At 44.1% G+C, this 15,048-nt stretch overlaps 1 protein-coding gene across 1 annotated transcript in view; it reads left to right on the forward strand.

The window, feature by feature from the left end:
* sorl1 (sortilin-related receptor, L(DLR class) A repeats containing) overlaps positions 1-15,048 on the forward strand; it is a gene marked incomplete at its 5' end in the record, with an annotated part of 67,073 nt that overhangs the window by 3,226 nt on the left and 48,799 nt on the right. The window contains 3 exons of the mRNA XM_080514735.1: positions 11,253-11,369; positions 12,551-12,685; positions 14,699-14,860. Of these exons, the coding sequence (XP_080370861.1) occupies positions 11,253-11,369; positions 12,551-12,685; positions 14,699-14,860 (414 nt within the window). The remainder of the gene's footprint in view (positions 1-11,252; positions 11,370-12,550; positions 12,686-14,698; positions 14,861-15,048) is intronic.

Raw genomic sequence — 15,048 nt, forward strand, 5'->3', positions numbered from 1 at the left:
TATATATGCCCATAATGATGGAATGTGCAATCAATACATACAAATTGTATGTATTGCCCCGTCCTGTTATTAGCAGTGTAGGCCATATTTAACAAAACAAAACAAAACAACAACACTGGAAATCACAAACAATTGCCGGCCTCTCTGAGAGTGTTCTCAAGTTCCCGGAAGATTTACTGCTTATTCATGCCGGTTGCTGTGGGAATAACGGTAAGAGAAAAGCGGCAGCATGAGAACAGAGTGAGCTTTGTGCTCAAGAGGTGAGAGCAGAAATAGAGAGCGAGAGAGAGAGAGAGAGAGAGAGAGGCTCAGAGGTAAAAATAAATAAAGAAAAAGAGGAGACGCGTGTCTTCGTCATCCGTCGTCAACTGCCGAACCGGCGCGTCGCCGTCTGGTGACACCCGCAGTCCAAACACGGCGCCGGGAGAGCAAAACGGCCTCCGGGGGAGGTGGGATGGGGTTTCGTCATCGACGGCGGATGCGAGGCTGTGATTAAATGCCCGGCTTTCTGAGTGCTTGTGCCTTTCGCCTTCTGTCCCCGTTGGCTCGTATGGCGGCACGACTTGTTAAAGAGATTGATCCTGATTTGTAATTGGAGGTAATGGCTCGGTGTGAGCCGGGGTACAGTGTGCACGCACAATCAGGAATCCATTCGTCTCAGCAGAGTGGGGGGGGGGGCACTTAAAAGGACATGAAATCACACGATCATAAGAAGGAAGTACATTTGTCTCATTGGTTGGTCTCGTTCCTGTAAACCCTGAAGTCTGTGGCCAGTCGTTTCGCCATCAGACATATGGATTGTGGGCCTGATCTGTCTTGCAGGACGACAGGTTCTAGTGTGAAAATGACAAAATAAAATAATAAAGAAAAAAATAGCGTAATGTTGAACTTGAGTTATCTGTTATTATTTCAAGGCTTTCAAATTTTGTGCAAAGCTATTTAATTCACTGTGAACGGTTGCCTTGGTTTGAGGTTACTGCACTGGAATTTTATTTTATAGTTGCCTCTGGATTAAACCCTCAGCTGTGGTTTTTTGGGGGGGTTTTTTTGCATTCCAACATGGAAAAACTGTCAAAACTACAAAGAAATTTTAAATTTTATCGATGTCACAGTGTTGTTTCTCTTTACTCTAACGTATACCCGCTGTGACTCTGACACTTTTGACCTATTGGACATGTTTTTTTTTTATAGCTTTGTGCATTTTATTTTGTTAATGCAGTTTTTCCTGAATTCATTGATTACTAACGCTCTTCTTTAATAGTTAGTTTTCTGTCTGTTTTGAATTTGTACAGCATGAATACACCCTGCGGGAAACACAATTATCATACTTCAGTCTTTTTTTTTTTTCTTTTTTAATTTATTGATTCACTCTAACAGCTCCAGTGTAAAATAAATCTCAGATTAAGAAATGAACCCACACCAGTACGGCTTCCCGATAAACCGAAGGTCCTCAGGAGAGCACAAGCGGTGTCTGCTTCTAGATTAATGACATTCAATAAGTACTCTTATCGGTTCTCGGGAATGGCAAGTAACTAAATATTACTACTCATCCTTTAAAAAAGGGGAATCGGTGCATCCCAACTCAGATTCACATTGGACGTGGACGACAACAACCTGGAGATGTCCTGATTCTATTAGAGTTATTTACTACATATTGATTGGAATTTTAACCGTCGTTACGATTTTGGCTCCAGACGATCTCAAAAATCCTCTAATGGAGGAAAAAGGATGATGTTGTAGAGTCGATAAACGGGAGTCGGGGGCGGCGTGTTCAGCAAGGAACTCCAAACTTTATTCCCCATTAATCCACACTTCTCAGTAACTCTTCTTTTCTCTCTTTTCTCTTACACCAAAATACTACCGACCAGAAAACCCCGCTTTTCTACAAAATAAAGTTCCCCACTGTGGTGATCAGTTAAGGTCATAATTCACCCAGTTACTGTGGGACGGTGGGGAACTTTATTTTGTAGAGAAGATGTTGTTGTTCGACCCTGTGTGCGCTCCGTTGGAGAGATGAGAGAAAAAAGGAGAGAAAAGAAAAGCGTTTCTGAGAAGTGTGTTGGAATGGAGAATAACGTTTGGAGTTCCTTGCTGTTCATAGCCTCCACACCACCACTATTTTATTTTGGGCCAATTTATCAAAGTATTTATGTTGAAGTATATCTGTCTCTTATTGTATTTTATTCATTTCTTGTTTTCAAAAAATTGAGTGCAGTAGAACAGTTTATTTTTTACTACTACAATACAAGATATTTTTATATATTTAACAGGACTCTTTTTTTTTTAAACCTGTTAAATAAATGCTGTTCCAAATTCGAACACATAATCGTGTAAATAAATAATTGTGATTTATTTATTTATTTTTTACATAATCGAGCAGCCCTCGTAAGACTAGTCAGAAAACAGTCATTAACAGGATTAAACACGGCCCCACACTAATATAGTGAGTATTATGAGACATCTGAAGCTTTACATGACAATCTTGAAACACACACACACACACACACACACACACACACACACACACACACACACACACACACACACACACACTCCTGACTGAAGCGAGGCCCTCGGCTCCAGTATGAAAACATCTTCATGAGGTTTTGTCTGGTGGAGTTTGTGCAGCTGCGTGTCGAGACGTTTCAAGCAGAGCTTTCGTGCGGCGGAACAACTTTGGCCCACTTCCCATTCAGTCCTCTGAACACGGAGACGAGAAGACGTTGTCTCTCCGAACATTTTGAAATGTCCCAGTTTTTTGTTTTTTTTCTGCCTGAATTGATTTATAAAGGCAGATCTGATCGGAGTCTCGCGTGTGGACAAACACGACGTGCAAAGCCTGACGCCACGCAATGCGTGTCTGTCCTCTAACGTAGTGGATGGAGGACCTGGGATCTGGAGTTTGCAGTGGACAGGTCACCACTGGGGCTGCCTGAGCATGACCTTTGACCTTTGACTAATGAGGTCATCTGCTGCAAACACGATGAGTTAATGTGGGAAAAAAAGGAATTTCTCCAAGTGAAGTCGCTGAAACCAGATTTAAGCCAGTAGGTTGCCAGGAAGCCAGGAAGTTGTTTTGGAGGGGCAAAACAAATTAGAATGAGAATCTGCTGATCAGAGCTGCATTACGTCCAGGAGGACATTTGGACCGTTCTTCCTGCTTCATTTCAGTCAGATTGTGAAGCTGTGTGATGTGAATTCCCTCTGACAGGGTTCCGCTTCCGTGTACTGCTGCGTCATTCCTCTTCTGCTGATCTTAAAAGACCCTTCAGGACGACTCTGAAACCCCTTCCAGTCTGATCAAAGTTTCTTTTTTTTTTTGTCCTCAGCAGACGTTTGCCTTGAAATCTGAACTGAAAAAAAGTCTCTTCTGCTTCTCCTGCTGGCTCAAGTGTGGTTTTATTGATTGGAGGTTGTTTGCTGAGACCATTGAGCTTATCTGTGAGGTTGAAGTAAAAGCTTTTTTGTTTTGTGTCGTAGTATTTGGGCGAGGCAAGTGTTTTCTCATAACATTTAAGGTCAGGTTCACATGACAATACTATATTAAATCAAATGTGTACATTTCATCTTTCTCAGACTGATAGCTGATATTTTCTGAAGTTTTTTAAAGATTTAACTTGTGAGTATTTCAGTGAAAGTTCACGTTAGTGTTCCAAGTCTCTAACGTGGAAGGTTTTGTTATATTCATTTCAAGTCTTAAGTTTTTTAATTTCATGTAGGAATCAGTCGCAGAAGGTTTTCTTTTGGTGTCTCATGCCTTCTTTTTCATCGTGATGCGTTTGTGTGGCAGTGTCATGGCGCCACCACGAGGAAAGGCAGTGTTTAATACTCGTATTTGGTATCGGGTTCGATAACGCATGGAGCGTGGACGGCAAGATCTGGAGTTGTATACAGGTTTAGAGCAGGAATCGACTTCTAAATTTCTATGTGCTCTGTCTTCTTCTGCTTTTTTGGTGTGTTTGGTGAGTCACAGCGCCCCTAAAGGCCTGGCATGTGTACTACATGCCCTGAAACCTCGTGTTGAGCCGTGTTCATAGTGACGTGTGGATGGAATTGTTTTGGAGAACGCTTGGGAGAAAAAAGTATTTTTTTCATTGTGTGGATGGAAACGCTGGGACTCGACGGTGGAGACGCTGCCTGCCGCTGTGGATGTAGTAAACACTTCTTCACACGTGCAAGTAGGGTTAGGGTTAAGGTGTGTTAAGGTTTATAGCGTGTTGTGTTCCATTTCAAACACTTGGCCCGACATGAAAACTACGTCGTTTTACTCGTTTCTGCTTTTGTTGTATAAACGGGCCTCGTCTCCAAAAACCTCGCGGGTAACCTCTCTGAAACTAAAATGCCAAAAATGAGGCGTTTTCCCTTGAGATGTTGTTTAAACGAAGCCTGAATTTGCCTCATGAGTCACAGTGTGCTTAGACCTGCGTCACATCGCAGTCCCAACATGTGACCTTTCAATCATTAATCGGTAGGCCGACCTTCTGAGGGAGATTTCTCACTCTGCTCATGCAAATAGCCCACAATTTATTGGATTCTTTCCATTGACGCTCGTCAGATTTTAAGCCCCTCACTTCAACCCCGACGTACGGACGCTTTGCGGCATTTTCCACCTGGGTCTCCAAAGTGGAGAGAGGGACCCAGACGGAGGGCGGGCCGCTGCAGCAGCCGTCACGCCGAGGACGCCCCGTGGTTAAACCCTCGGTGCCGACGTGAAGACAGTAAAGATTGCTAACGGCACAGGACGACCTGCTCACGCACCGGCGGGGAGCTGGAAGAGCAGCCAGCATTCACCGCCTGCCAGTCCTGCAGAGATGATGTCACTGTTGCACACACACACACACACGGCTGAATAAAGGCGAGCTCGGAGCCAGAGGGAGGGCGGGTGGGAGGGCGGGGGAGTCGGCTGAATGCCCAGGCGCATTGTGCTGCTGTGTTCCGCTGCTTGGTACCACCAGACACGGAGCCCAACTCCTCCACGCCGACTGAAAGGATCCCAAAGTGCCAGCAGGGCCGGGAAGGAGTCGCAGGAATGCAGCGAATCGCAGGAGAGTAGTTTGGCTCCGCGCTGGAAAAAGCCCGAGCTCCACACCGCCGTCCTCCCTGGTGCCCCGGTGTGTTTCTCCATGAATACAAAGTTCCCAAGACTTTTTCCTGAACAAGTTGTAAGAAAGGGCTGATGTGAAGTATCAACAGAAATGAAGCAGTTCATGGGTTCCCCCATAGATATAAACTCTAGATTTCCACACGGTCTATTGGCGCCTGTTGACACGACATGCCGACACCGCCGCCATCTTGGGGAGGTCTCCTGCTAATGCTAAACATATAGATTCCAGGTGTAGAAAAGACCCCCCCCCCCAATATTTTTTCCATGAGGTTTCCATTGGATAGAGCTTTTCCTCAGCTTTAAAGTGAGGTATGATTCGTCATGCTAAGTGGACGAGCAAGCGAGCTACGAATGTTTCTGTGGATTTTCTAGGACGAGCGGGAGACCTCCCCAAGATGGCGGCGCCGGGAGGCATCTCGTGTTTTATATCTGTGTCCTCCACTGTCATTCTCCTTCCTACATGTTTGGTTTGCACTCGGGATGCACCAATATCTACTTTTTTATTTAAAGTATGGCGACAAGTACGAGTACTCACCTTCAGCTACCGATACAAGTACTGATTTAAAGACATAAAAACGAATTAATCCTTCGTACATGAAGACACATTTCTTACAGATACTGAGTTGAGCTATAATATAAATACTTTACTGATGTTTTGACAGACATGTATAACAGTGTCAGTTTACCTTGTACTGTCTTGTACCTGTGCAAATAGCAATAAATATATTTTCTTTGTTGTTGTTATTTTTAGTTTGTCTTCAGCTGTTATATATGTGTCTGGATTTTTGCAGCTCGAGGTGAAACATGATGCGGGGGCTTCATTTTATACATTTTGCACATAGCGTGTGTACTTCACCTCAAGTTTTTGCCAGCTCTGATTCGTGTACATTCAGGCCTTCAAAAATGTATTCGCTTGCGACGAAGGACTTTTTAATTAAGAGATTCGTGTGTGTAAAAGTCAGTTATTTTTATAGATTTTTTTTTTTTTGTTCCGGGTTTTCATTTCCAGTATAATTTAAAATGCTGAATTTTCTCCATTGAGTCACGAACTGTGAAATAAAGTGAAGTATCGTCTGGTCAGGACAAAAACCTTCACGTAAGATCGTCGTTCAGCGGAACCTGAACTGCTCCCACTGAAGGTCGGGTCATTTTACTGAACTCCTGCAGCTCCAGTTCTGGAAGAGCTCTGGTTTTCTTATTCTGACACAATTCATTTATGGCCAGTGGTTGTATTAAAAGGATGTACGGTCAGGAGGATCCATTAGCCGACCCCAGGGGCTCATCAGAGGTTGACTTGGTAACTTAAAAAAAAAAAAAAATAGGAAACTGTTCAAACCCAACTATCTGAAAAGAAGTCATGGAGTAATTCTATTGACATCAATGTGTTATTAAATGGTTAATGAAGTTCTACTAGTATTAATAATGATTAATTTTATTTGTATTGCACTTTACATTCGTAAATCTCAAAGTGCTATTCGTACCAGGGCTGCACCGATACCTGTACCGATACCGGGGCATAGAGATCCAGTGCTGCATGGAGTACTTGTACTCGTACAAGAACCCAGATACACTGTGGTTAATATCCGACGTGTTGCTTCGTGTGGTTGTTCCATTGCTCCAAACAGCTGTTTACTGGAATTCTGTCCTCCTGTGGAAAGTGACGCCTCGTTCTGGACAAAACGCTAACCGACTGCTGTTTCCCTTTGACGAGTGAGAAGGTGAATGTTTAACCATTGACCTACCTAGTTATCCTCTTGGTTAATGTGGTGCAGAAGGTAGCGTGCTCAGATTCATATCTGGAGCTCCGGTCACGTGACGGCGAGCAAAGGAGCTGTTATGAAGCCATAAACTTCCAGTGGAAGCCCGTCGGCTCTCAAGGTCCGCTTAAAGAGACGACACTTTTCATTTGTGCCTTTTGGTCTGAACGCTGCCTGATCTGCCGGCTGTGACGGTGCAGCGCCGGGCGGCGTTGAGAGGATGGATACCAGTGTGTCTGAGATGCAGCGTGTGTGTGATGCAGTGAGTGATCCAGTGTGTGTGTGTGTGTGTGTGTGTGTGTGTGTGTGTGTGTGTGTGTGATGCAGTGTGTGTGAGATGCACAGTGTGTGTGCATCTCCGTCCCTCCTCCCTGCAGCCACACTCACTCCCCCAGAAACCACAAAGCTGTCGCAGGGATTGATGGAGGGGTGCAGATAAAGAACACCTCCTCCACCTCTGGACTGCCGCCATGATGTTGCAGCATCGCGTCTGACTGCAGAAAAAAAAAAGACAAAACGGAGATAACTGCACACCTACATGACGGGGCCGCTGCTTATGTAACACTTTGAAATTGTACAATAATGATTCCTCATTCATGTACCGATGAGAAATACACGTCATTATCAGCTGAGCTCAACAGATTTGAGCTCTGAAGGCAATTCTTATACATATCCCTAATGACTATCGGTATAGATATCTGTAATCTGACGTTAGTGGATGAAGATGCTCTATAATCTGATGTTAGAGGAGGAAGATGCTGTATAATCTGGATGTTAGAGGAGGAAGATGCTCTATAATCTGGAGTGTCCGTACAAACCTGAGTGGTACAGAATCTCACCTCAGATGACCTGTTTGATGCCTTAAGATTCTCAGTCGTGTAAAGTCTGTGCTGGTCCCGTGTTCACAGCAAATTTAAAGGTAGAGAAGTTTACGGTGTTAGGATTAATAGGTTTCCCGCTTTTTTTTTTTTTTTTTACTACCTGAAATCACCAACGGCTCTTGAAACTTGTCTGTAGAACCGTGGGGAGTTCTTCAGTTAGATCAGTGCTTCTCAAATGGTGGGGCGCGCCCCCCTGGGGGGGCGTGGTGGGGTGTCAGGGGGGGCGCGAGGCGGGCGCGACTTTCAGTATTAGTGTCTTTATTCATGCTTGAACAATAAAAAAGGGCCTCCAGCCACTAGGTGGCAGCAGTGCTCAAACTAATCAACAGGCTGCCTGTTCAACCAGTAGAGTAGAAGAAGTACTACACATGAACACCTGTGTACTACAGAGCTGGCGGAGGAGGAGGAGGAGGAGGTGGAGAAGTTTCTGACAGGAGTGAAAAGAAAAAAGGATGAGGCGTCAGAGGAAAAGAAAACAGGTGAGAGTAAACATAAACCTAGTAAGAGCAGGAGATATGACGATGCCTACATAGCCCTTGGGTTTACCGTGAACACGTCGGAAACGAGGAAACACCCATTTGTGTTTTATGCCTAAAAACTCTGGCAGCAGAGCATGAAACCAAATAAATGAAGACGGCACCTGGAGACCATACACCGTACACCTGGAGACCATACACCCGTTATGTCAGTAAGCCACTGGAGTTTTTTCATCGTAAACTCCATGAGTATCGCCAACAAGCCGGTCATTTTGTCAGCGCGGCATCAGTAAACAAAAAAGCCTGTTAGCCTCTTACAAAGTTGCCCACCACATCGCAAGGTGCAAAAAACCCTCACACCATAGCAGATTTATTTTGATAATCAGGCGATTGTTTGCAGAATGCTGGTGCCAGCAACTCATACAGTGGTTTATACAGATAAATAAATACATATTATCAAGTTCTCAATGGTAGTACAATTCGGGGGGGGGGCCCTGAAAAAAATTCTGTCCTCTAGGGGGGGCGTGACAGAAAATAATTGAGAACCACTGAGTTAGATCGACTCTGAGGTTCCCGTCAGTTCTTGTGTTTGGTCCTTATCTCTTCGTTTCTTGCTGCCAAATTCAAAGTGGGGCCCCCCTTTAGACGACAGCATTGAAAAGAACAGCGCCCACTAGTGTCCCAACATGAAAACTACATCGTTTTTCAGCGTTTCTGCTATTTCCGTGGAAACGAACATCGTTTTTAGATATTGTTGTTTGAAATGAAAACTCAAAACGCGATGCGGTTCCACTTGAAACGATGTAGTGTCAGCGGGGCCTTAAACTACCTGATGAAGGTGTGACATTTATCGGAGTATGTCCTGGTACTATATATAAAAAACCAAACTGCATGTGTTTGAACAAAACTCCTCGCTCGGTAGAACTGAAGCTAACATTTTGGATTGTCTTCAAAAACAACCCGAAGTTAGAAGTCCAGAATGGGGTACTCTGTATTCAGCTTCTATTCATTGCACGAGTTCAAAAGTGTATTTCCTTGCTTTGATTTTAATAATGTCAAAGTGAAGCAGTCGTTCATAACTAGGCAGAGCTGGTGTCGAACGCCTGTGATCCTCAGCCCCCCTCCTCTGATCACAGCGAAGTATATGTGGATGCTGCGCCGCTTTATAGATTCCTGTGGGCCGCCGCCGCCGCCTCGTTCCTTTATTAGCTTTTGTGAGATTATTGTTCAGCATCACTGTAAAAATGCTGAACTGAGACGTCAACGTTAACAACCGGCGGGGTCGACAGCTGATCCGTCTCAGCATGAATGATGAATGTTTTATTAGTTCTCAGCTCCTCGTGCAGAAACAGCAGCGGGTCATTGACTTCAGCCTTGATGTTGTGGTGTCAGAAAGCAGAAGTATATATATATATATATATATGTGTGTGTGTGTGTGTGTGCGCTATAATTTGAGCTGCCAGGAAAAGCGAAGGAAGAGGATGTCTTTGAAGCAGGAAGACTTTCCGAGGCCTGCCTGCCTCCAAGTGTCATCAATAAAAGATGAAGAGAAGCAGTGCGGAGATGAGAGGGTGAAGCAGTGAAAACCAAACACACCAACTCACCTATTTCCTTTGCAGGCCGTCACGAGTCTGCATAACTTGCCAGATAGGAGGAACTTCATCTAAAAGGTTCCTGTTTATATGGCGTTTTCACGCGGGAGCTCGATCTTGTAGTGATGGTGCTGTTGGGGATCTCTAGTTAAATCCCACTGTAACGCCGACAGTATGCGCCGCGCCGCGCCGCGCCGCAACACGTAACAGTCGCCCACACACATGTTAAAGATGAAAGGTTTCCAAGCCTGACACTCACACTCACCACTGAAAAGAAACTTCCACACCAGAATGCCACAGCTGGAGCCTCGACAGCAGCAGGAGGAAAAACGCACTTTTCATTTTGACCTCACACACAAAGACACGGACTCCTGCTGCCAGAACCTCCACTGAAAGAAACATTATCTCTTCAATGGGTCTAATTATATTAATAAGAGAGAACTAGGAGTCAGAGTTTGAATCTCAAACACCAAATAGGCAATAATCGTCGCTCACCATGAGACGTCAGAATAAAACGTCGGTTGTTGTTGTTCAGAGCAAATGCATCAATTATTGTTTTCCTTTTTTTTTTTTTTTTTTTTTTTTTGGCAAAAAGCCTCCATGTTCCATTACTATTAGTAAACTACACAGTAACCAAGAAAAATGCGCTCGTACTAATAGGGAGTAGTCAGTTCAAAGGTTAATGCATGCGCTGCAGAGACTGGCTGAATCACATCACATGGCTGTTTAGTTTAAAAATGGATTTCAAAACGTTTTATTGGTGTATTTATTAATTAACCAGGCAATTATGATGTTCACACATAAAATAAATAAAAAAAAAATCTCAATAAACCACTGAAATGACATTTCTTGGGGGTGCTATGGGGGAGAGCTGCAGCACGCCCAGGAACAACAGCTGTTTAATGTAGCAAATATTGTGGCTAAATATTTGTTTTTTTGTTTTTTAATGAATAATCATTTGTTCCTGAGTTCTTTATTATCAGGAACGGTAAATTACTGAACTGTGGTCCACCTTCTTAATTTGCTCTGCTGCTTTAATAGTTTGTTTTGTTCACAGCAGTAATAAAGACTGGCTGCAAGTCATTAAATATTCATAATCATATTATAATTATTAGATTATGTGACTCGGCGTGATCAGATTCATGTTAAGCGGGTTCTCAGTGCAACGTGGTGGTATCAGGAAGTTGTGACACTGCAGACTTTAGTTTCTAAAAGTCGAAGCTTCCAAAACCCCGTCATACACCGTGTGATGAAATACCGCCATCAAGCTTTCCTACAGAGAAGAATGGCTGCTATAAACCAGATACGTGTCTCAATTGGTCTGACCTGTTTATAATTTACTTCAGAGATTATATCCTGTTGCGTGAGCTCCTTCTCCTCTGCTTCCTCCCTGATGGCGTCGCTTTCTTCTTTTGTTTTTTGTTTTTTTTTGCCCCTTGCAGGCCAACCTGAACGACTCTCACAACCAGATGGTGGTCCACTGGGCCGGCGAGAAGAGCAACGTCATCGTGGCCTTGGCCCGAGACAGCGCCGGAGCCACGGGACCCAAAACCAGTTCTGTGAGTTGGTCCTGCACACGTCCCAGCGTCACAAATGAAGCCGGCTAATCCTCACCTCAGGTCGTCCTCAATCTGACGAGGGTGGTGTTTTATTTTTTTTGTTTTTTTATTATTATTTTCATTGCTAAATAATGAAAGACATCCTTTCAAAACGAGACAAAATCAGATTTGACACTTTGGATTAATTAATGGCTGCTTTGATCAAACAAGCAAGTCCACTGACTGGATAATAATATAACACTTCTCCTCTTTAAGACCTCCTCCTTCTCATTACACATTCAGGCTAATGGATATTTTTTTAATTATCCCTTATCTCGCACACCCACAACTGCCAAGCCAATGTTTTTTGAAAGACTTTTTAAATTCCTAATTGTCCCCTGAGGGAAGTGCATGAGAAATACTTTTGCCCTTTTCGAGGTAATTACAGATTAATGGAACCCTTTTAGCACAGTGTCGCTGGCATTACTGTGTTTAGGGAGGGGGGGGGGGGGCTGACTCCTTTTAGTTCAGGGGGCTACAAACAAGCCTCTTAAGAGTTTTTTTGGGTGGGTACAACAATAAAACAAAAAAATTAAATAAAACACAAACAAACATACCAGATCCATAATATTCATCCATCCATCCATCTGATTCTTTCAGTCATGACCATGGTACAAACAAATCTTAAATCACAGGACTCTGGCGCTGACCTCCTTCTCCCTGTGTCGTGCTGCTAAATATCTGAACGTCGAGACTCGTCCCTAAAGCACAACGGCCATCCAACCATCCATCTCGTCTATGTGTTGATGATTCGGGGCTGTTTTGGCTGGATATGTGTGGGACTGACACAACGTTAAAGAAGTTCAGGACCAGCATACACATCTGGGGGAAATCCTCAAAATAATCCACTTTCTTTTGTTGAGATGGGATGACACACCCCGACTGGTTCAGTCACACTCACATGGATGCGTTTCCTCCGTACAGTGACCAAAGTGTGACCCTCTCTGGACTCTGGCACAAACTGAAACCTCGTGGCCAGACGAGCATGGATCTGATTTCAATTACTGCCAATTTGCCATCATTGCTGCAGATCAATCCACACATGTTGTTTTTCCACAGGGTGCAGACGCTCATCACTTCTTCTTCTTCTTCTGCTTCTTCTGCTTCTGCTTCTCCTTCTTCTTCTTCTTCCACGCCTTCAGGTTTACGTGTCCAATGACTACGGGACCAGCTTCGCACTTCTCTCAGAGAAGTTCCAGCTGCTGGGGCCTAAAGTGAAGGAGGGAACCAAGCAGGCCATCTCCCAGTTGTACCACAGTCCTGCAGACAACAGGAGGGTGAGTCCAAACATGTGGCCCTCAGCTGAGTTCTGATTGGCTTCTGATCTAGGAAAGACACACTGAATAGGTGAAATCCTCCCAGTTTTTTTTTTTTTTTTTTTTGGGGGGGGGAAAGATCTTTGTTTAAAAACACCTTTTTCAGTTCCTCCCTGAGCTGGCCAGTTGTCTGGGGAGTGTCTGTGTGGTTTCCCCCCCCCACTTTTCCCAGTTTTCATTGTATTGAGTGCTTATTTGCTACTTTACTTCCTCTTGAGCTTGTTTGGAGATATCTCAATGTGTTTAGAGCTTTACAGTGGCCCACTGAATTTCTCAAACAATTAGCTGGCTTTGCCGATGATCATAGTCGTATTTAGTGAAGGTTTCTAATCAGGAGTTGAACATGTTGAGGGAATGGATGGAAAGAACAAAAGGAATCTGCTGTCAGAAATACCCCAACAGGGGTCACTGCCCTTTTAAAACGGGATAATCCGTCAATAATGTTTATGATTTGGAGAGTTTATGTATTGTGGTCAGCGACGGGGATCAAGTTCATACATGTACGACTTGTACAAAAACGTACCCACTTGGATCTTGTTTTTCATTGTGTGTTCCTTTTTATTTTCAAAGTCCAAACTGATTTTCCACAGCCTGCTTCAACAGTGGTTACAGCCCATCGGTGCGGAGATTCTCGAGTATAAAAGTTCACAGAAACTAAGTATAAAGGTTGATGGAAAGTTCACTCACCGGTTCATCGGGATTCCTACAACGATAACACCAGGATGCCAAAACGAATCTGCGAAAGTAGGAAGTCACTCAGTTTGCAGGTTAAAGTGTTGACTTCTGTGATTGGTGCAGGTTAAAGTGTTGACTATGTGGTTGGTGCAGGTTAAAGTTTTGACTGGTTGTGCATTGCTCCAGTGGATTAGATGTGACTTTCTTTCTGACTCAGCCTATATGCTGCCTGCTTTTAATTTTCTAGAACATTCAGACAAACCACAAACCTCTAAATTTTAAGATGGATTTAAGATGGAACCAGATTTGAAAGCTGGTTCTTGCTCGACCTGGCACTGCGGTGGCAGTTCTGAAAAGAAAATTGGGAGTGAAAGCAGCAGGTCCTGGATGGACCGGCACTGTTTGAACATATTCATCCAGACACAAGGCTGTAATTCTGTCCAGCGGTCGATCGCAGAGTGGTTTTTCATCCATTGTTCAGTTTTTAAAGTGACAGATTTAGGTGTAAAATATCGTCCAAAGTTTCCCACAGTCGAAGACGTCTTGTTTTGCTCCATCAAGCAGTCCACCAGCAGAGAAACCACTGAATGAGTAAAGAAGCCAGAAAAAAATACATCAATCGACAGGAATCCTAGAATTTTATCTCAAACCCTGAAATCATTATTGCAATACATCTGTAAAAATGACAAGGCGAACTGTAACTTTCGAAGTATATGAGATGAACCACCACTGCAATACTCTTGATTTATTGAGTCACCAGCTTAGAGTTGAATTTAAGTGATTCAGGTATAAATCAGCCCGTTAATCCAGGTGATTCAGGTATGAATCAGCCCGTTAATCCAGGTGATTCAGGTATGAATCAGCCCGTTAATCCAGGTGATTCAGGTATGAATCAGCCTGTTAATCCAGGTGTTTCAGGTATGAATCAGCCCGTTAATCCAGGTGATTCAGGTATGAATCAGCCCGTTAATCCAGGTGATTCAGGTATGAATCAGCCCGTTAATCCAGGTGATTCAGGTATGAATCAGCCTGTTAATCCAGGTGTTTCAGGTATGAATCAGCCCATTAATCCAGGTGATTCAGGTATAAATCAGCCTCCAGATTCAGGTAAATGTGTGGGGTTTCCCTCTCGGTCCTGCCACTTCCTTCCACACTGTAAAAACATCCAATCACGTTAAAAAATGGCAGACATCTCCTTATTTCCAGAATGGTGTCGATTCCTTCACGTTTCCGCCTGAAAACATTTAGGAATCCCAGCCGCACGTTGTCCTGATCGCGGCGCTTCTGCTCCCGTTGCAGTACCTTTTTGTGGACGCCACCAACAACTACCTGTGGAACACGTTCGACTTCTGCCAAAGCGTACAGGGATTCTCTCTGCCCTTCAAGCCCAGTGACCTGCTGCTGCACACACGGCGCTCCAACCTTGTGCTCGGCTACGACGGCTTGCACCCAAACAAGCAGGTGAGACGGTTTGTTTGATGAGATCTGGTGTGAAGCCGCAGGAACGCGTCGGGATCAGCCCAGCTGCAGCGGCTTCACGGCCTCACAAAGGCTTTATCTAATGTGTACGTTCAACTCCACGCAAACCACAAAAAATCTGAGATACCTGAAACCGGGCGCAATCGCACGGAACTAGAAACCGTTGCTGC

Source organism: Blennius ocellaris (assembly GCF_963422515.1).
Source record: "Blennius ocellaris genome assembly, chromosome: 2".
NCBI lineage: Eukaryota > Metazoa > Chordata > Actinopteri > Blenniiformes > Blenniidae > Blennius > Blennius ocellaris.